This window comes from Saccostrea cucullata, unplaced genomic scaffold (assembly GCF_032062105.1).
Source record: "Saccostrea cucullata isolate Sc308-1 unplaced genomic scaffold, CSIRO_AGI_Scuc_v1 ctg8792, whole genome shotgun sequence".
Taxonomy (NCBI): domain Eukaryota; kingdom Metazoa; phylum Mollusca; class Bivalvia; order Ostreida; family Ostreidae; genus Saccostrea; species Saccostrea cuccullata.
This window is the reverse complement of record NW_026940968.1, coordinates 9,906-32,559: the sequence shown is the minus strand read 5'-3', so window position 1 is coordinate 32,559 and position 22,654 is coordinate 9,906. Positions and strand designations below refer to the sequence as shown.

Genomic DNA, 22,654 nt, shown 5'->3' with positions numbered 1-22,654 from the left:
AAACGAAAAGAGAGTACATAGGTGGATACGGTTAGCTGAAATATCTAACCAAATCCTGATTTGCTTTTAGTAAAACGGGGGAAATAAGTTTTGGTAACTGTACAATTAATCAGGCCAAATATTTCAAGCCATTAATTGATTATTTAATCTATTTAAAACATGTAAAATAAGGACCATAATTCGTACCCATGTATTGTTATTGTTGCATTTTCTTTATTCAACTTTATTCAACTTTTATTGAGAAAATGGTTTCAATATGTAAAAAAATATATGTATCAATATTTCAAGTTTGAATTAACTTAGATAGATACATGATCAGCGTCCCTGCTGACGAAGCAGGTAACAACATTTTTTTTTTTTTGGTAAGGCTCATTAAAATATAAACTGTATTTAAGTAGAGCTACGATTGAATTCTACAATGGTAATCCAACTTATACTCATAGTTCCCTTTCTAAGGAAGAAATTCTTCAAAATCATGTGTTTTGAATATTTTAAATATCCCAGAGAACCAAAATGAATTTGAACTACCATTATATATATATATACATATATATATATATATATATATATATATATATATATATATATATATATATATATATATATATATATATATATATAAGATAAGATAAGATGTTTATTCGGTACTTACAGGCCGTTGCCCACTGTACATATATAGGCATCATATACATATGTGACATAAACATTTAATACAAAGTGCATCGCAGGAAGAAAACAAAAACAAAGAAAAAAAAAGGAATAATACTAAGTTGTGTTACCAAAGTTCATCATAGATCATAAGGTTAACATTTCTTGTCTCATGGACAAACCTTTCTTTATGAAAACAGCTGTACTTTTGAGAACATTTTTGTCTTTGCTATTAAAAAGCTGATCAATACAAACTGATACATCTTTTGTTTGTGATGGACAATATTGAGACAAAAAATTTCTTCTCAAATCTCCCAACATCGGACAATAAAAAAGAAAGTGTAATTCATTTTCAATTTGTCTCAGGTTACATAGTTGACATAGTCTATCTACACAGTCAATGCCTTCAAATCTACCCTCTTCAATACGTAGTTTGTGTAAGGAACACCTAAAAGAAGCTAATACCTGTTTTAGGGGGTAGCTTAGAGAGGAGAGGTAGCTCTCACATGCAAGCTGTTTTTTAAACATAGTATAGAACGCACATTTTGGTGAGTCTGATAATTGTGTATTCCAGTTTTGTAGGGCGCAATCTCGCATCCTTTGTTTTAATTCCGAGAGAAAGGCCTTTGGATATCCAGGTCCACCACTTAGCCAGACATCCCCGAAGCCGTAATGATTTAAAACTGATTTCAATTTAGATACCCAGTTTGGTGTTAAACGATTACTGTACGAATCCAAATTGCAAAGCATCTGAAAACACTGCCTTGGATATCTCGAAGTTTCCATTTCTTGTAGTTTTAACCAGTATTTCACTGGTTTCATCATGTACGTCACACACAATGGAAGTCTTCCACATTCTCCTCTTGCCATTATATTAGTAGCTCTTCTGTTTATTCCCAATATCCACTTGCAGAAGTCGTTCTGTACAGCTTCAATCTCTTCGATGACATCTGTTCCCCAGACTTCTGCCCCGTATGTTAGGATCGGAACAATAATACTGTCAAAGAGTTTGAAACACACACTAGGTTCACGATTATTCAAATTTTTCAAGGTGTGCTTCAATATATTTAACGCTTTTCGTGCCTGTAGTGCTAGTGACTTGCAGCATTGGGACCATTTCAGCCTACAAGAGAATGTGATACCAAGATACTTGTAGTAAGATTCCACTTCCATAGGTTGTCCATTAAACATCCATTTTTCTGCACCTGCAACTGCTCCGCCTCTCTTGAAAACCACTACTTTTGATTTGTCCATATTTACTGTTAAGTTCCATTTTGAGCAAAACTTTTCAAGTATATTTAGTTTTCTCTGAAGACCGTTAACTGTATCTGATATCATAAGAAGATCGTCTGCAAACAGGAGGGCAATTATGTCCAATATTTGGTCTGTAATGTATATCCCTTGACACTGCGAATCACGTAACATCTCAATGAATTCATTTATGTACATTGAAAATAGCCATGGGCTTAGTATGCAACCTTGACGAACACCGACATTACATGTAAAGTATTCAGTGATTTTGTTTCCAATCTTAACGCAGCTCAATACATGCTGGTAAATCGACTGCAGTGTTGTAATCATCTTTCCATGTACACCTTTATTGATAAGGCAGTAAAATAATTTTTTACGGTCGATAGTCAAATGCTTTTGAGAAGTCAATAAAAGCACAATACACTTTCCCACGTTTTTTTGTTAGGTATTTCTGCACTATCGATTGTAGTGTAAAGATATTATCAATTGTAGAATATCCTTGGCGGAATCCAGCTTGTTCCTCAGGGATAAGTCCCTGGGTCTCCGACCATAAGTTTAGTCTTTTATTTAAAACTGATGTGAATATTTTACTACTGGAATCAAGTAGTGAGATTCCCCTGTAGTTATTGGGATCTTCTCCGTCTTCTTTTTTGAAAAGAGGAATAATCACTTTTTTATTCCAAGATTCTGGAAACTGACCAGAGTTGAAAACTTGGTTAAAAAGTTTCCGTAGGAGGTCTCTCACGTTTTTGTTGGAATATTTGTAAAATTCATTTGGTATTCCATCTTGTCCCGGACTTTTGTTATTTCGTAATCCCTGAATTTCTTCTTCTGAAATTTCTGCATTAAGAATCTCATCAGTGTTACAAGAACATAAATCACAACTTTCCTCGTGTCGTTTTAGTCTGTTGTTGACATGTTCGGTAAAGTCATCTATTGTGGTATCAGCTTCTTCCTTATGGAATAAGTTGCTGAAGTATTCCGCCCACTTTCTAGGGGAAATAACTGATTGTCTTTTTACTATTGATTGGCTTGACTTCAGCAGCTTTATAGTTTTCCAGAACTCGGTAGAATCTTTGGTTGCTTCACACAATATGTTTTTCATAAGTTCTCTGTAGTCTTTTTCTTTTTTTACACATAGGTCCTTAAATCGTTTCTTGTATTCAAGGTATTCATCCAACTGTTCTGGTGCGCGTGTTGTTCTGTATTTATTAAGAAGTTCGCACTTTTTTTTCTTAAGTAGATCACACTCTTTGTCGAACCACTTTTGGTTAGTTTTTTCTGTGTTTTTCTCAGTGATTTTTTCTTTTACTTCCATGTGACTACCACACCTCTCCAAGACACCCCTCAATTTACAGACAGTTTCCTCTGTACTTAAGTCATCTAACTCAATTATACCATTGATTTCTAATACCACATCTGTACTACAGATATTTTGTAAATATTCAACAGATTTGTTCATATCCCACTTGAATTTAGATAAATGCTCTAGTTGTACATCAACCTCCATGACCTCCGTGCTATATTTGACTACACTTAATGTACAATGTATGGGTAAATGGAGGGAAATATCTACATCTAACACTTTAAAGTCACTAATATATTCGAACATTGCAGAATCAGCTATACAGTAATCAATTGTGCTACACCCTCTGTTAGAAACAAATGTAAAGTTTCCTGATAAATCACTATTGGTCCTACCATTTACAAAATGTATACCCTCTACTGCACACAATTCTAGTAATTGTTTACCAAAATGATTTACCTCTTTGTCTTGATTCTTTCGCTTTTTAGAAAATTTATCTGAATTATACAGTTCATCCTCACAGTCTTCTAACACAGGAATGTACTTAACTGAATCATCAATCACATAATCTACACTAACACCTGTTCTTGCATTGAAGTCTCCAGCCAGCAATAATCTACAGTTGCTGTATCTTGTATCGTTTTTTATTTTAAACATATCCTCAGCTAAAAGATCTACTCCAGATTCGCTATCTGTAGAGCTATAGTATATAGATCCTTGTGGGGGTAGATAAATAAAGCCCATAATTAAATTGGGGTGCTCTTTATCACTAAATATATTCTTAAAACACAAATACAGTCTATCATCAGCACCAAATATTTTTGTCACACTGTGTTGCAACACCAATGATCTCTTAACTAGAGCTGTTACACCCCCTGCTGGTTTACTACAGACAGTACGCATGGCTGAAAATATTGTCCACTCATTACTATCAAATTCATGATCAAATTCATTGTCTCTTGTTTGAAATGATGCAATGAAACCAATGATATCAAAATGCTGCATCAAGGAATATATCTCGCTTCTGTTAGAGCGTAATTTGCTTGCTAAGCTTTCTATATTCCATGAGACAACATTAATATTCATCATGGGTTGTACATTTACATCAACATTTACATCAACAATTTCATCATTATTTGTAGCATCAATTGTCATGCAAGTATTTACATTCACATTATTTACAGAAAGTTGAGTTGACAGTGGGCGGCCGAATCCCTATTTGTGAGCACTAAAGTCCAAATCCTCTAAATCTTCAACGGAATACATCTTGCTATTTATACGCAGCTTGTCTTTAATAAGCGAAGCCTTTTTACCATTATTCTTTGCTTCTATAAGGTATGGTATTAGTTTTTTCCTTGTATCTCTTAGTTCAGGAGGAAAGTCTTCTGATAGCTTTGGACGCTTTTCATACTCTGCATTTGTTGATTATTGTTTCCTTGTCTAGTATACTTGTGAGCTTGATCAAGATTGGGCGAGGTTTTTGCGAATTCTGGTCTATATTTGGTTTACCGAGTCTGTATACCTGGTCTGTCTTGATATTATCAAGCTGTAGTTCCTCGAGGAGTATGTGGACCTTCTCGTGAGCTTCTTGTGGTTTGGTGTCTTCTTCAATTCCATGGTAGATAACGTTATATTTTCTCTTCTGGTCTTCATTTGATTTTAATTTCTTTTCCAGCAGTAGCACCTTATCTTCTAGGTCTTTGTTTTGCATTATCAGGTTTTCTACTGTTGTTTCATAATAGCTTATCTTTTTCTCTAGAGACTCTAGTTTTATATTGATAGAACGAATGTCCCCTCGTAAGTCTTTACCTAGTTCTCCAATGGCTTTAAGAACTTCCGATTCCCCTCGGCTTTCGAAAGTTAGCCTTTTTTGCGTTTGTCTTGTGGTTCTACTTTCATCCTCATTTCCAGGTCCAGGTCCTGGATTCGTCTCAACATCCCCGCACTGTTGAAGAGCTATGATGAAGATTATAGCGATCAACAATCCGAAACGGATATATATATATATATATATATATATATATATATATATATATATATATATATATATATATATATATATATATATATATGTTCCAGTAAATGTTCAACCAAGCCTCTTTCTTTAACTCCTCACTAAGGTATTACATGTAATAGTATAGTGAAAGAAAAACCTTCAGGAATATAGTGTGCAACAATATAAAGAAGAGATGTACATCAGATGTGGATACTCAAAACTTCCAAAAAATTTGAAAAATTTGAAATCACAAGATTTTACCAAAATTAGCAGCCTAAATACTTACGACTTTTCAACTTTATACACAACCATTCCCCAAGATAAATTAAATTCCAGGCTTTTCAATATCATTGACAGCTGCTTTTTGAATAAAAATGGAACTGGCAAATTTACTTACCATGTCATTGGTCATTTGCAAAATTATTTGTTAACACACATTATGATTGCACACACAAGTACTCTAAAGTTGACATCAAAAAGATACTTGGGTTTCTGATTGTCAATATCTATGTGGTATTTGGAGACCAGGTCTTTTTTTTTTCTTCTAAAAATCTATTGGAATTCCCATAGGTACCAATTGCGCTCCGTTATCAGCAGACCTATTTTTGTATTCATATGAAGCACAATTTGTGCAAAATCTATTGAGAGAAAAGAAGAAAACACGCAGTGGCCTTCGACTCGACAATTAGATATATCGACAACGTTTTGTCAATTAGCAATTATGGTAATTTCCATTCCTATGTCGATACGATATATCATGGTGAGCTTGAGATAAAAGTCCCACGGATTCCGACAAATCTGTTTCATACATAGATATTTTACTTGAAAAAGACATTAATGGTAATTTAACAACCAAGCTCTACATGTACGATAAACGTAATGAGTTTAACTTTTTTCAGTCGTCAGCTTCCCTTACTTATGCAGCAATATACCTTCATCACCTGCATACGGAGTTTGTATATCTCAGTTGATTTGATATGCATGCGCAAGAGTATGCTCTACGTATGAACAATTTTTTAAACGAGGTAAATTATTGACAAACAAGTTGATGAAACTAGAATATCAGCAGTCTCGTTTAAAATCACCATTTCGTAAATATAAGTTCTATGGTCGATACAATGACCTTGTCAGCAAATACATTGTATCATTAAGTCAAATGTTACTGACGGTTTCATGCTAATTACTAGTCCATTATTTATACACTGAATTGATGACGGATTTCTCCGTTTTTCCCGATCATGGCAAAGACCACACGGCGGGTGTGACCGGTCAGCAGGGGATGCTCACTCCTCCAAAACACCCGATCCCACCTCTGATGTTTTGGAGGTCCTTGTTTGCTCTGCTCCTGTTTTGTATTGTTGTATGGATTTGATATTGGATACTGTTCGTTATCTCCGTATCACTTTAAGCCTGTTTTTCGGTCATGCTGATAATGATGTTTACCAAAAAGTAGATAATTTTGTAACATATATGTTTCTATTTACCTTTGTGTCATATCTTAAGGTCAGAAGACTTTCCTCAAATGTTATGTTTTGTATCTGTTAGAATTATATAAAAAATTATTCATATTTGTCATTCTGTTCTAATTTCTACATTGTTTTCAAAATCTTTTTAAATGTAAGTATACCAAAAATTGTGGTAAAGGCCATTCAGAAGAATACCCAGAATGATTACATAAGAAATATGACCCTGTATTATCTTGTCCAAATGCCTGGTAAGGTACCCTATTTTTTGTGAGGATACTTGTTTAAGTACATTTACTTCAATGACAAATCCTTAGGAAAAATTATGATATTTTGAGGAACATGTTGTCTGACCTTGAAAGTGTGTACATTTTTGTGACCATAAATTTGAACCATGTTCAAAGAAAAATTGTGTCTTTTTTCGGCTTTTTATACTGTGATCTTGACTTAGAAGTTTAAGATAACCTTCGCATATTTTAACATTGAAAGTATTATCTTTTGAGTGAGAGTGGTATAAAGGACATTGATAGTTGACATGTGCATTACCTTTGAAGTTTCTTAGAACTTTTCTAAGAAAGCGTCGTTACTGACTTGCAACTTTATCTCACTAATGAAACAGATGATTTAAACAACAAAAAACAATGTTAGGGACGTAAGATTTTCTGATTAAAACAACTAGAAAGTTTGAATAAATCATTTAGAATAATACTTGGAACAATACAACTCTTGCATCAACTTATTACAATGTTAACCATGCACTATCGATAAAGTATTCAAAAACAATAAACTATTGCTCTTATTTTGAATGAATGTATATTTTAAGAAAATCATAACAAACATACGGAAATTTGTTTCAATATTTTTAATTGTATACCAATAAAACAATGACAGAAAATAGATTATGGAAAATAATTTTTCATTTTTACATATTACACTTAAATAATGAGAGATCATATTCGTCACAACTACCATATTAAGAATAGTATCGATTAAATATCTCAAGACTATAAGACAGTTAGATATTTAAGTACTATCATGTGCACATTACGAGTGTTTGAGACATTCCTCTAAGAATTTCACCTGTTGTGGGTGGAACCTGTCGTAGAGAGACAACACCCGGCGTTTCTCCTTCAGTTTATGAAGTACAGCGTGCTTCTCCACTGAGAAGAGGCTGGGATTGTACAGCCCATCCCGACCTAAATTCCGAGATCCCTTGTCTCTAACGTAAATCACAAAAACATCACCTGTACAAAAAATAGTCATCAATAGGTGAATTGATTTAGACCACATATTTATAAATAGTATCTCGTGCTCTGACTTCAAATATATGTTTTAGATCTTTATATTTTATCTGAATACGATCGATGCTTTTAAAAGTTTTAAAATAAACATGTGTCACAAACAGTTTGGAAGTTAAAAGCCGAAGGGTATTTACTAAACTGAAGAGAATATACTAAACTTCATATTGAAGATCACTTCCATATGATATTACGCTAATACTGTAGACGTACTTTTTTCCGCTGGGTCATAATTCTGCGGAATCTCAATTTCTGTTTAATCTGCGGGTAGAAAATTATGCGGATTTTTCTATATTGTTACTATATGCCTTACATTTATATTAGGTACGCTTGGACAAATTTCCGCGGAAAATTTGTGACCGCGTACATAGCGTAAATTAATACCACGTGGAAAAAAGTACTTCTACAGTATATCAAAAATTTTAAAGATAAATTGGGAAAATATTTTCGATTTTGTTATACTAACTCTTCATTTTCCATATAAGCAAATAACTATCTGTCGAAATTCCTTTGTTTTTTTGTGCGTTAAGTTCAACAAAAATATAGATGTTTAGAATAATTTGTACAGCAAACATTCCTAAGAAACCCGTAACTCGGGTTTGGATGGAACTCGTAAATTTAATTACCTTGTCATTGGTCATTTGCAAAATTATTTTTAAAAAACATAAACATTTTGATTGTACACACAAGTACTCTGAAGTTGATATAAAAAATGCACGAGTTTCTGATTGACAATATCTATGTAGTTCAGGAGACTAGGTCTTCCAAAAATTTATTTGAATTCCCATGAATACCAATCGCGCCCGGTCATTAGTAAAGCTATTTTTGAATTCAAATGAAACAGAATTTTTGCAAAATCTTATGCGTTAAAAGAGGAAAACACTTGCGGTGGTCTTTAACTCGACATTTAAATATATCGACGATGTATTGTTAATAAACAATGGTACTTTTCATTCTTAAAAAGACTTTTAAAGATTGGTTAAACATATTTTTTGTATATATTACTTAACAACTTACTGGAAGTGATACTTAAAATAATTTAAATTGAATTCGACCCCCCATTTTTCCCTCCCTACCCCCATTGTGACCCTACCCTATACCTGGAGGTTATGATTTGAACAAATTAGAATCTACACAACCTGAGGATGCTTCCATATAAATATCACTAATCATGGCTTAGCAGTACATGAAAATGTTGAAAGATTTCCATATATATTCCTCATTTTCTTACAAAAAACTTTGATCAGCCATTGTGGCCCCACCCTACCCCCGGGGGTCATGATTTGAACAAATTTGAATGTACACTACCTGATGATGATTCAACATGAGTTTCATCTTTCTTGTCCCGATGGTTCTTGAGAAGAAGATTTTTAAGAATTTTCCCTATACATTCTTATGTAAAACTTTGATCGGCCATTTTGGCCCCTTCCTAACCCCCGGGGGTCATGATTTGAACAAAATGGAATGTACACTATCTGAGGATGATTTAACATGACTTTCATCTTCCCTGTCCCAATGAATACTGAGAAGAATATTTTAAAAGATTTTTCCTATATATCCTTATGAAAAACTTTGATCGGCCATTGTGGCCCTACCCTTGGCCTTAGAGTCATAATTTGAACAAAATTCAATGTACACTACCTGAGGATGATTCAACATGAGTTTCATCTTTCTTGTCCTTATGGTTCTTGAGAAGAAGATTTTTAAGGATTTTTCCTATATATTTCTATGTAAAATTTAGATCGGCCATTGTGGCCCCACCCTATCCCTGGGGGTCATAATTTGTACAAACTTGAAAGTACACTACCTGAGAATGATTTAACATAAATTTCATCTTTCCTGTCCCAATGAATACTGAGAAGAAGATTTTAAAAGATTTTTCCTATACATATATATCCTTATGAAAAACTTTGATCGGCCATTGTGGCCCCACCCTTGACCTGAGGGTCATGATTTGAACAAACGTAAATCAAGAATGCCTGAGGATTATTCCACATAAGTTTCATCTTTCCTGACCCTGTGGTTATTGAGAAGACGATTATTTTTTAAAAGTGCCATTAATTTTTCACTAATTCATAATTATCTCCCCTTTGAAGAAGGGCCTTCATTTGATCAAACTTGAATTCCCTTTACCCAAGAATACTTTTGTGATAAACGTGATTACTTTAACTTTTCAATCGTCAACTTCCCTTACTTACATGTATGCAGTAAATATTTTCATTACATGCACACGGAATTTATGTATCTCAGTTGATTCGATAGCATGCTCTACGTATGGGCAATTTCTAAAACCAGAAATCTCTGTCAAGAATGTAGACCTACTGGTTTGTACTTATAATAAAGGAAGAGAAAAGTAGCAGTTGGGAATTAAAACTTAACAAAAGCAATAAATAGAATAATGATCTTTTTGTGGAAGATTGCAATAAGATACTGTATACAGGGTTATTTTCGTCCCGTCTTATTTTCGCCATTTAACAATTGAAAACAATTTCGTCCCATTTTAAATTCGCCCAGCCATAGTTTTGTTTAAGAAATTATACTGTATTTTTTTAATTCGCTTCATTTTAAATTCGCCCAAAGGAGGATAGGGCGAAAGGGGCGAAAATAAAACGGGGGCGAAAAATTCTCTGTACACAGTATAACTGTAGGAGTAGCTCTTATATTTTACAGAATTTTCAATTTAATTCACTATGGCAACATCAATCATCAAAATAAAAAACACAAAACTGATGATTATGTATCTCAGTGAAGTCTACTTGCATGCCAAATTCTATGATAATCAGACTCAAACTGTATTTGGAGTAGCATTTTGAAAGTATTTCGCATAATTTTCTATTTTTTTAACCGCGGCAACACCATTCCTCGAAGTCAAAAACCTATCCATAGAATTATGTATCTTAGTTTAGTCTACTCGTGTGCCAAATTATATTGAAATCAGACCAAAACTGTAGGAGGAGTAGCATTTTAAAAAAAATGTTTACAGACGGACAGACAGACAGACAGACAAACGGACGATGGACGCATTAATATCGCATAAGCTCTTCTGGTCTCTGACCAGTAGAGCTAACGATATAAATTGTTGACAAACAAGTTGATGAAATAAGAATACCAGTAGTCTAGTTTAAAATCATCATTTCGCACGTTCTATGGTGTACTTGTCAGCAAATACAATTTATCATTGAGTTAATGCTGACTGTTATTTTTCATACTAATTGTTAGTCCATTATTTAAACATTGAATTGATGACGGATTTTTCTGTTATTTCCTTATAATGACAAGGAGCACACGACGGACGTGACTGGTCGGGAGGGGATGCTCACTCCTCCACGGCACCTGATCCCAAATATGATGTTTTGGAGGTCCGTGTTTGTTCTGCTCTTATTTTGTATTCTTTCTTGGACTTTTGATCTTGTATACTGTTCGATACATTCATATGTTTCATTTGGATAAAAGGTATACCATTCCAAATAATCTTTTTTTGTAAAACTTACAGCCCATCTTGAGGAGTCCTTGAGTGGTCATTCTGCGGAGGTCACCTTTTTCTGTCTCTGGGTCCTCCAGAATGATATTCCTCTCATTAAAGTCAACAAACACAAACGCAATCTTGGTGGGCATCGTTTGTTTGACCTCATCGAATTGATTGATGTTGCATGTCTATTTAAAGTAAGAGTACATGAAAATTATAACTATGTATGTTTTTTTAGAGTGAGACTGTAGCCTTTATGCTACATAGTATAAAAAGACCCTCCCCCACCCACCCCCAAAAAATAATCAGACCATTGTTTATAGGATGCACACAATCTTGATATAGTAAAACTCAATACATTTCTGTAGGGTATCATAGGCATTCGAAGAATGTCACTCTAAATATTGCAGGCCTTAATTTTCCTTGCATGAATACCATGAGTCTCGCTTATGGCGGCGGTTGAAAGGAATTTTCATGTATATCTTTTAACTTATCACTCATTGGACACATGTGTAGAAATAAATTAATACATTTATAAGGAATTATAAATTTATGTCCATAGGACTACTAAAGAAAGAAGGATATGATAACGAACAGTATTCAATCTCAAAGTCAATAAAACAATACAAAAAGAAGAGCAAACATGGACCTCCGAAACATCAGAGGTGGGATCAGGTGCCATGGAGGAGTGAGCATCCCCTGCCGACTGGTCACACCCGCCGTGTGCTCCTTGTCATGATCAGGAAATAACGGAAAAATCCGTCGTCAATTCAGTGTATAAATAATGGACTAACAATTGGTATGAAAAACGTCAATCAGCATTTGACTCAATGATAAATTGTATTTGCTGACAAGGTCATTGTATCGACCATAGACTTACGAAATGATGATTTTAAAAAAAGAATATGTAATAGAAAAATGAATTTTGATTATTTTTCGTCTGTAAGAGTGATCAAATAGAAGTCGTAAAATTCATATGCTCGAAAATAATCTGTAAAACACATTTGCATTTCATAAAACTAGTAATAAATTACAATAATACATACATGGACTTTTGTAGAACCAGGCATAGGGATTGCATCTATAAGGTCCTTGTAAAACTTCTGTGAGGTAGAGTTGAAGCTTATGAGATTTATGCTTAGCTCCACAGTTTGTCTGGATATACTAGTACTGGATATATTAGTACTGGATATACTAGTACTGGATATATTAGTACTAGATATACTAGTACTAGTACTTTCAACAATTTTAGATGAAAACTGAAAGGAATAAAAAAAATTGATTAACGGTAACATAAAGAATATATAACAGCAGTAAATATAGGCATATATCATGTTATAAATTTTGAATTTACCGTGTGGCAGTACATTGTGAGTTTGAAGTACATAAAACTAGTAAAGATGACACTGGAAATTTTTTGATTGTAGATGTGACTATTGCGGGTTCAATTTTTTTTTTATTGGTAAATATTTATTGTCCAAATTTGGTTCTATTTAATTATAATCTTACCGACAAAAAATAATAAAAATTCATTTTCTATTACATATGTTTCACGAAGCGAACGCTCTACCACTAGGCTACCGTGAACGGTAATAGGCATTGAAAAAATGTATATAAGAATGCCATTTACCATAAATATAGAGAAAATCTGTGGAAGAAGTGGAAGAAAGAGTTGAACAATTATGTGACATTTAATTTAATCCCTGCATATCTATCAAATCTCTACCCTACCCTGTTTTCGTCTTTTCTTGAAAATCACCCCTTGGCGGGGCTTTGGTTCTGTATTTTAACAATGAAATATATGGAGATAAAGAAAAGTTTTCAAGCTCAAAAGTTTATTTAATAATTCTAAGAAATGGAGCAGAGCGAACATGTACCTGCAAATATTCATAGGTGGGATTAGATACATGGAGGAGTGAACATCTCCTGCCGACGAGTCACATATTAACGTATTTTTCAATTGAAATATCTAAATATTAAACAGATGTGTCCGCATCTATGAAACCTGAATCATTTCTTAAATCCATTACATGAAAATTGTTGATGGAAAAGGTTTCAATTTCAAGCTTCATGGTGAGTCTTTTTAAATTAAATAAAAATTTCAAGTTTTCCTTCCTGACTTTGCTTAGGATTGATTATCCTTTATTACACCTTTTCTATTATATCTGAGATTATACTTAAGATTTTTAAAATCCATTTAAAAATTTGAATTATGACATTTATCACAGGTGACTATTCATCGATAGAGAATTCGAGTATATATATAACATGCATTACCTTAAAGTTTCCTCCTACCCTTGGTTGCGGAGCAGATGTTGCTGTTGTCGGTTTATAAACAGGTACTGGCGATGGCCTTAGTATCAGGAGTTTGTATACAATGAAAATGACAGCCATTACCACTAGGACTAAGAATCCCACAATGAATAGATCTTAGAAAAAATAAATATATATCAAACATACCAGTGTCTTATGATTGAAAAGTGAATTAAGTGTATATTTAACTAATTGAGATTAGGATTAAAGAATAATGAGACTTGTAACAACAAGATTCTTTCCAGCAGTTTGTGTCACCTGCACTATCACGGATATTAATGTTCCAATCTTAAAATCAAAGTAAATTTGAGGTAAGGGTGAAAAAGAAACTAAATGAAGGATCAATGTCAAGGAAGTAAAATTCTCTGAAGTTCCGAAATTGTATGCATTCAGAGACAAAGACATATGTTGAGCTCTTTATCAAAGGATAAGTTATCCAATGAAATATATATTTTAACAAGACATATTCCATTTTATTAAAAAGTTGAATATTGATTTTAACTCAACTGGTCAGATGTTAGGCTTTGGAATTGAAACATTTGGAGATAACGAACAGTATTCCAGATCAAAATTCCATAAAAACAATTTAAAAATAATAGGAACAGAGAAAACACGAACCTCCAAAACATCAGAGGTGTGATCAGGTGCCATAGAGGAGTGAGCATCCCCTGCCGACCGGTCACACCCGCCGTGTGCTCCTTGTCATGATCGGGAAATAACATAAAATTCGTAGTCAATTCAGTGTATAAATAATCGACTAGCAATTAGTATGAAAAACGCCATCAGTCCTTCTTCCCTTTATCGTATACATATTATATATTCGTTCAAAAGATAATAGTCGTAGGGATATCGTCTGATTTTAATAAAACTTAATGTTTTAAAGTATAAGAAAAAAATCTATTTGGTCTTTTAAAAGTTAAAGAAAATAAAGATCAATGAACATTGTCTTTTTCAGAAATGTTTTGAATGTGACACAGATGTTGATATATACCTGGTATATCCAAGCCCAAACTATCAAACATGAAAAGCAAAGTACTAGTATCATATCTTATGCCTTGTACTGTTCAAATTATAGGACAAGAGACAGAAACCGATGAACAGACAGCGGGTAAAGTGATCCCTAATAATCAAACAGTTAAGCTGAGGATACAGTAGTAAGGATAATCACTGTCATCATTTAGTTCAACAGAAAAGTAGTCCAACTGCCCATGCAATCCAGCCAGTGTGGATTCTAATTTCTCCTTTTCTGCATTGACTTTATCCAAAATCTTTTTTACTTCTTTTTCAAACTTTTCATCAACTCCAATGACAAATGCCACTAATAAATTCAGTCTTCCCTCAATGCTATTAAATTTTTCTTTTACTTCTTTTTCTCTTTCTGTGGTATGATTGTATAATTCTTTTATTCTATCATCCAGTTCTTTGGCGTAAGCCGCTGTGGATTCAACATTCCTCTTTTCGGTATGAACTTTTATGTTAATCCTCTTTATTCTTTTTTTTAATTTCTTCATCATTATTTTCGATTCTTTCAATTTTTGATCGATGTAACTAAATTTGTCTTTGGTGTGCTCATCTTTTTCTGTATTATTAATGTTTAAATGGTTCATGTTTTCCTCGATGTTTTTGATATCAGTCAAAGTGGATTCAATTTTCTTTTTTTCGGCATCAACTTCTTCCTTAACCTTCCTCGCTTTTTCATCAATTTCCTTGAGCCTTTTGTGTGATTCATTTATACTTTGAATAACTTCACTAAATTGTCTATCAATTGTCTCTTCTTTCTTCATCAAAGTTCTGCTGTATTCATTTAAATTCCTGTCAAGCTTTGTAATTTTTGCAATGATTCTTTCAATATCAACAGATATTTCATTATGGTGTTCACCAAATTCCCCTTTCTGTTCATCGATTTTCATGTCAATGTCAGCATACAGACCTCTTAATTTCTTCGATGATTTATTTTGAAGTATTTCTACAATCATAATTAAACATATAAAAAATTACTTTGTGTTAAAGGATAGAACACTTACAAGCTCCTATACATTTTCCGTAAAAATACATGTACATATTCGCGAGCTACTCAAAATACAAATTGCATATATATTTGTATTAAAAATTGTATCCTTCAATTCACCTAAAAATCAAAGCTGAATAATTATACTTTGTTTGATATGTACATGCATGACCAAAAAGGATCTAAGAATCAACTTTCTTTGATTATGGTGATTTTTTTCATAAAGTCTCTTACGTGAATTGCTATACGAACTTATCATAAAGTTTCCGAAGTGAATTCATATAAAATTGCAGGTGTATACAACTATGCATTCATTTCTTTTGTAATATGAGGTAATATGAGGAAAAAATACTCCTAAACACCTTCAGATAATCTTTCATTAGTTATTATTTCACTGTTATTCTCCAAGACCTCTGCATAAATACGACTTGTACCTTGCTTCATTGTTAGCATCTTTTCCGTGAAATTGGCCTCAAGCTGCTTTAAATGTTGCTTTTCCTCTTCCGTTTTGTTAGTATAATCCTTTTGCAAAACGTTAATAGTTTGGAACATTGTATTCTTGTCTTCTTCCAAATCAGTTATATTTTTAATCATGCGCTCCAAATTTTTGTTACATTTCGACAATTCATTCACCCATGCCTCAGTTTCCTGTTGTCTGTCTTTGACATAACTGTGGAATTCGTTGTGTAATAGATTTAAATCATGAACAACATTTATGATTCTTTCTGACACATCAGCCTCTTCCCGGCCACAGACTAACGAGGAATCCCCGGGATCTGTTTCTAATGGAACAGTTGGATACGATTGATGTAAGACGGTGAAGTTTTGTTGCAATAAATACGTAATCCCGCATATCTGAAAACTGTATAAATTAGGTTTTAGAATGTACAATCCGTATAATTAAATGACAAACACATCTTGTTTCATCATCTCATGTCCATTCGCTTAGCTGAATGATAATTCCCAAAAGAATTTACAAAAAATAGATGATAACAATTTGTTTTACTGTACTAAAGTTTTCTTTATCCATCATTTATTTTTTTTCTTTTCAGTTTTATGACTCATTTATAGTTATCTATTTACAATGTAGGTTACGATAATTGATTTCATATGCTGAACATCTTAAACAGTCAAATAAATCCAATGATTTGAATATTTTCTTTATTATTCAAAACCTCTGGCTTGAGATATATTTTGTACAACACTGCTTTAGAGGGTATTTTTTAACTTGAATACATGCACTTACACATGCAATACTCCTACAATGAAAATCACTATTCGTAACTTTTTGTCTTTCCATATTTCAACAGAGGTTGTTTTTACTTCTTCCTCCTTCTTGTCTGCTGAATTTTCATTGCAACACAAATCATCATTAGAGGTTTCAGCGTTTGTTTTCTTGTCATCCTTTTCACTGCGCACTTTTTCTTTCTTGCTCTTTCCATCCATTCTTGAATAAGTACATGTATTACTTTCCCATATGTTCCTTATCTCATTTAAAAGAAAAATATATAAACACTGTATTATAGTCGTGAATTTTAATTGTTCGATTTTATACCATTAAAATTTTTCTACAAATCAAATCGTCCTTTATGAACACTCTTCGCACATAAACAATAGTAAAAGGAAGACTTTTAAAAATGATTAATATTTTCACTGATATATGAAAAAAAAATGTATGCTTGAATAGAACGATGCTTCAGATGTAAGATGCTCGGGCTGCTCATGAATATGTTAAAGGGCGGGAAATCGCCGATTACAACTTTTAAAAACGTAAGGCTAGTGTACAACAGCGAATCAACTTCACATTGCCTGAACCTTTTAAAAGATAAAATTATTATCACATGCAGTATTATCGGTAAAGTTAGTTAAATGTTGAATGCATATCACTATAACACTTCATCAACTCTATAATGCACGTTCTTTGTATCAAAATCATTTTAACAACATTTTCTAACAGCTTTTCCTATTGATATTTTAGCAGCAAAACATTTTATCATTAAAAAAAAAACTTGTTCAACATGTCCATGTTCTTGACTGAAAGTGTCACGTATCTTTTGAGGAAGAACATTTTCGATTTGTTTTCTGTTGCAAAATAAGATTGTTTTAACGTCCTTTCATTAGTTACTGTGAAATTAATTCCAGTTTGTTCAGAATTGATCAGTATTATCTGGGAAATTTTAACATGAATATACTTCGGCCAAGTCCTAAGCATAATTAATGAATACAAATATAACAATTACTACTCTATGAAGCTTATGTATTCATGATTAATTTAATATATTTTAAGCACTCGAAGTCTTTATACTTCCCCAAGACAACTATTTTATATTTAAAAAAACCTAGCCCTCCTCCGATTCAGAATACCTGATTTGGTGCAGTGTGGTAAATTTCCAAAAATCTAATCAACTTTCAGTTTAGTCCTTTCAACTATGAAAGATAACAAAAGATAAATAAAAAAAAAGAGCTCGATGTATATTCCCCGTGAATAATTAACAAGAGACCTAGGGGCAACACTGCTCACCTGAGCACATCGGCTAGGAAAACGCACAGATCAGATCAAAATTGAAAAGTTTACTGAGGTGTTGGGGGAAGGGGGGCTTGAATTCTAATACTACTTGAGAATGCCTTCATATCAATTCTGCATATAAATTCTTGAGAAAGTTATTGAGAAAAAGATTTTTATAGATTTTTTAACATTTTCTTTGCATATATTACCTTGTAATAATCTGAATTTGACTCCCCATCATTTCCCTTCCTACCCTAAAGGGTACTCAGGATTTGAAAAAAAAATTAAATCTTCAATACATGAGGATGCTTACATGTCAAAATGACTTAACATAGCTTTTCTGTTATTTAGGTTTTTCCCATTATTTTCTTATGTAACACTTTGATCCACCATTGAGACCACTTCCTACCCTTGAAGGTTATGATTCGAACAATTTAATTCTACACTAGGTACCCGAGGAAGCGTCCATATAAATATAATCATGGCTTTGCTATTCTTTAGAAAAAGATTTTTTAAAAATACATTTTATGTAAAACTTGGATCCCCCATTTTGGCCCCACCCTATCCCTGGAGGTTATGATTTGAACAAACTAGAATCTACAGTATCCAAGGATGCTTCCATAAAAATATCACTTATTATGTTTTAGCAGTACTTGAGGAGAACAGTTTGAAAAATTTCCCTATATATTCCTCTGTAAAACTTTGATCGGCAATTGTGGCCTAACCCTAACCCGGGGACCATGATTTGAACAAATCTGAATGTACACTACATGAGGTTGATTCAACATGAGTTTCATCTTTCCTTTCCCAAAGGTTCTTGAGAAGATTTTTCCTATATATTTCTATGTAAAAGTTTGATCGGCCATTGTGGTCTAACCCTACCCCTGGGGGTCATGATTTAAACAAACTTGAATGAACACTATCTGAGGATGATTCAACATGAGTTTCATCTTTCCTGTCCCAATGGTTCTTGAGAAAATGATTTTTAAAAATTTTTCCTATATATTCAATTATTCATATGTAAAACTTTGATCGGCCATTTTGGTCCCACCCTACCCCCTGGGGCCCTGCTTTGAACAAACTTGAATGTACAATATCTATGGATGATTCAACATGAGTTTCATCTTTCCTGGTCCAGTGGTTCTTGAGAATAAGATTTTAAAAAAAAATGCCATTAATTTTCACTAATTCATAATTATCTCCCTCTTGGAAGAGGGCGTGGCCCTTCATTAGAACAGATTTGTAATCCCTTTACCCAAGGATACTTTGTAGCAAGTTTGTTTGAAATTTGTGCGGTGGTTCTTGAGAAGAAGATGTAAATGTGAAAAGTTTACGACAATATCAAGGACGCCAACGACGAAAACGACGACAGAAAACGGACACATTTTGATAAAAAAAAAAAAGCTCACGAGCTCAGGTGAGCTAAACAGAAATTCTTCGTAATATTAAATGCGCTATATGTTGATAAATCAAGAACGAAGGTATATTTGTTTTAAGGTTTTGATTCATAATTTCATTTGCTGACAACGTCATTGTATCGACAATACAATTTTTTAAAAAAGTCTCCAAGAGAATAGTCTCCCTATGGAGGAAATTCTTTACAATCATGTGTCAGTTCAATAAATATTTTTAATATTCTAAACAATCATAATGAATGTGAATTACCATACATATACTGGATTCAGTAACTTTAAAATCCCTTACAATCACCCACGCATAACAGGTTCCAGTAAATGTTTACCAAGCCTTTCTTTTCTTCTCAAAAAAAATTGACACCAAAACGTAAAACTTTTCACTGACATTTTACACAACCATAGCCCAAGATAAATCATCAAAGCCCTGGATTTTCGACATCAATCATAGACAGCTGTTGTTTTTTTTTTAAATAAAAATAATACTCGTAAATATACTTACCTGTCACTGGTCATTTGCAATATTATTTTGTTAAAAAAACATTCTTATTGCACACAAAAGTACACTGAAGTTGTCATAAAAAATATACTTAAGTTTATGATTGATAATAACGATGTACTTTTGGAGACAAGATCTTCCAACAATCTGTTCGAATTCCCTTGGGTACCACTGCTTCTAAGGATTATATGGCTCTCAGTTGATTCAACACGCAAGAACAATGACACATATGGACATATCAAACGGTATTCAAGATCAAAGTCCATAAAACGATGCCAAATAATAGCAGAGCAAACACGGACCTCCAAAACATCAGAGGTGGGTCAGGTGCCATGGAGGAAAGAGCATCTTTTGCCGACCGATCACACCCGCCGTGTGCTCCCTTTCATAATCGGGAAAATTCGTCGTCGATTCAGTGTACAAATAATGGACTAACCATTATTACGAAAAACAACTCAATGATTAATTGTATTTGCTGACAAGGTCATTGTAGTGTTTTATCGACAAAAAAACTTACGAAATGATGACTTTAAACGAGACGGCACAAATTCTAGTTTCATCAACAACGAAATTGACAAAACAAGGATAATTACAGTCTTTTGAAGTCATCATTTCGCTAATTTTATAGTGAACTTGTCGGCAAATATATTTACCTTTTATGTGGTCAAAGGCTTGCTAAAGGTTTTCATTGTGAGACTTAGGTCATTATTAACACTCTGAATTGTCCACGAATTTTCCCGTTTTTTTTTTCAATCATGAGGAGAAGCACATCGAATGTTAATCGAAAAAGTAAAGATTAACACCCTAATGCAGACAATGTTAAAATATTAGTACATAAATACAGGATTTTGAATATAACAAAGCTAAACTCCAGAGTGAAAAAAGTTCATAATCAGTTTGCTCTTTGTCGTGATCCAAAAAAAAAAAATAATAAATTAGAAGCATTGATGCAGATTGTTATGATATACATTTTTGCTTCATTCAAAAATTGATAAATGAAGAGTTATAGATGGTCACAAGATATCAAATGAAAGAAAATCTAATTCTGCACAACTTTTATTATATATCTTATAACAAAATAGCATGGCAAGATATTTCTGAGCCCATTTTTCGAGTCCAGGCGAGCTTCAAATCCTTTTGCGCTGGAAAGATTTGAACTTAAAAAAGCAATTCAGCAATCCTTCCTCTACCTTCACTGAAAATCTTTAGTCAATATTTTCATTTTTTTGAGTGATTGCCCGGACAAGCCGACCCTCTAAAAATCAGTAAATCGTCCATATCTCACGACCGGAAGTGACGAACTTATAAAAAATTTCCCATAAATCGGTAAGAAAAAAAAAGAATATTAAATTCAAAAAAGAACGAAAACAATAAGGTCTTCCGTTGGAAACGGAAGACCTTAATTAGAAGACAATTCGATGTGGGGAAAAATGGCCTAACAATTCGTATGAAAAACGTCAGACACACCAGACTTAGAAAAAAAAATTATTTGCTGTCAAGGTCCTTATATCGATCATGGAATTTGCCAATGTTAACTTTAAACGAGAATTTTGACATCCTTGTTTCAGAAACAAATGTCAGCAGCTTGTCTTGCACTCATTTCAAAAATTGCACTGCCGCAGAGCATGCTCTTAAAGCTGAACACGATTCGTAAAAAGAATCTGTCCGCCATTTGCTATACAGAGCTCGGTAGCGAGAATAATAACGTAATACTTCGTCTAATGCAGGAAAAATAAGGTACCAAATAAGTTTACAATTACAGCTATATAAGTCAGTGTAGTATCCAAACAACACAAATATACGTAACTGCAATAAAATATAAACAAAGGTAATGCAAGATAACCAGCACGAACACGGGTCGCCATTCCACGCCGATACCCGTGACAATAAAGCAGTCAGGTGTAACGAATGCGACGAGTATACCCTAGTATTGATGTATCGTAGATAATGCTATCGAAAATGGCGTATGCCTATTTACGAGTCGTGTTCAGCTTTAAGTATCAAATCTACTGGGAGACAACAATTTTAAATGCAGGTTACCGGTATAATGATTGAGAGCTGGATAAATAAGAGAAGTTGATGATAGAAAGTTGAAGGCATTGTAGCAACCGCTAATGATATATTGTCGCTTGCTGCTGCAACGCTTAATGGCATAAATTATTGCACTAATGGTAGACCTTTTCAACCACTAATGATGAATCACCGCATAATGAAAGAATTATATCATAAAGCGGTGGAGCATGTCAATAGTTTATGACATTAATAAGCATTGCATTAATCAACTTTTTTATATGTTGTTGTCTAATCCTAGGAAAGATTTGAGAGATTGTAAAATGTGTACAGGGACAGCTACATTAGTTTTGGTCAAAGAGGAAATAAAAATTTGATCACCCAACATGCACTGGGAGACAAATTTTGTGTCGGAATAGACAGGGTGTCATATTACACAGTGTTACAATAATGGAAAATAGTAAAAAGGGAAAGAAGT

The 22,654-nt window shown here is 33.3% G+C and overlaps 2 protein-coding genes across 2 annotated transcripts; both read right to left on the bottom strand.

The window, feature by feature from the left end:
- Window positions 1-2,272: 2,272 nt before the first annotated feature.
- LOC134256716 (uncharacterized) lies at window positions 2,273-4,360 on the bottom strand. Its single transcript, XM_062739394.1, has one exon. It carries the CDS (start codon window positions 4,358-4,360, stop codon window positions 2,273-2,275), a length of 2,088 nt encoding a protein of 695 aa, XP_062595378.1.
- Window positions 4,361-7,707: 3,347 nt separating this feature from the next.
- On the bottom strand, window positions 7,708-18,167 carry LOC134256711 (uncharacterized). The gene is made up of 8 exons (XM_062739389.1): window positions 18,114-18,167; window positions 16,996-17,196; window positions 16,184-16,611; window positions 14,910-15,707; window positions 13,706-13,857; window positions 12,475-12,687; window positions 11,454-11,616; window positions 7,708-7,908 (listed from the first exon to the last, which is right to left on the bottom strand). Exons 2-8 carry the CDS (start codon window positions 17,193-17,195, stop codon window positions 7,709-7,711), a joined length of 2,154 nt encoding a protein of 717 aa, XP_062595373.1. The 5' UTR covers window position 17,196; window positions 18,114-18,167; the 3' UTR covers window position 7,708.
- Window positions 18,168-22,654: the final 4,487 nt, after the last annotated feature.

What these genes read in the sequence shown, in the direction of transcription:
- LOC134256716 (XM_062739394.1), bottom strand. Translation starts at nt 4,360, where the DNA reads ATGACAATTGATGCTACAAATAATGATGAAATTGTTGATGTAAATGTT.
- LOC134256711 (XM_062739389.1), bottom strand. Translation starts at nt 17,195, where the DNA reads ATGGATGGAAAGAGCAAGAAAGAAAAAGTGCGCAGTGAAAAGGATGAC. An exon ending in ATTGTAGGAGTATTGCATGT is followed by an intron (nt 16,612 to 16,995) that starts GTAAGTGCATGT and finishes TAATTTATACAG; the next exon opens with TTTTCAGATATGCGGGATTA. An exon ending in TGTTGAACTAAATGATGACA is followed by an intron (nt 13,858 to 14,909) that starts GTGATTATCCTT and finishes ATTTTTTCTAAG; the next exon opens with ATCTATTCATTGTGGGATTC.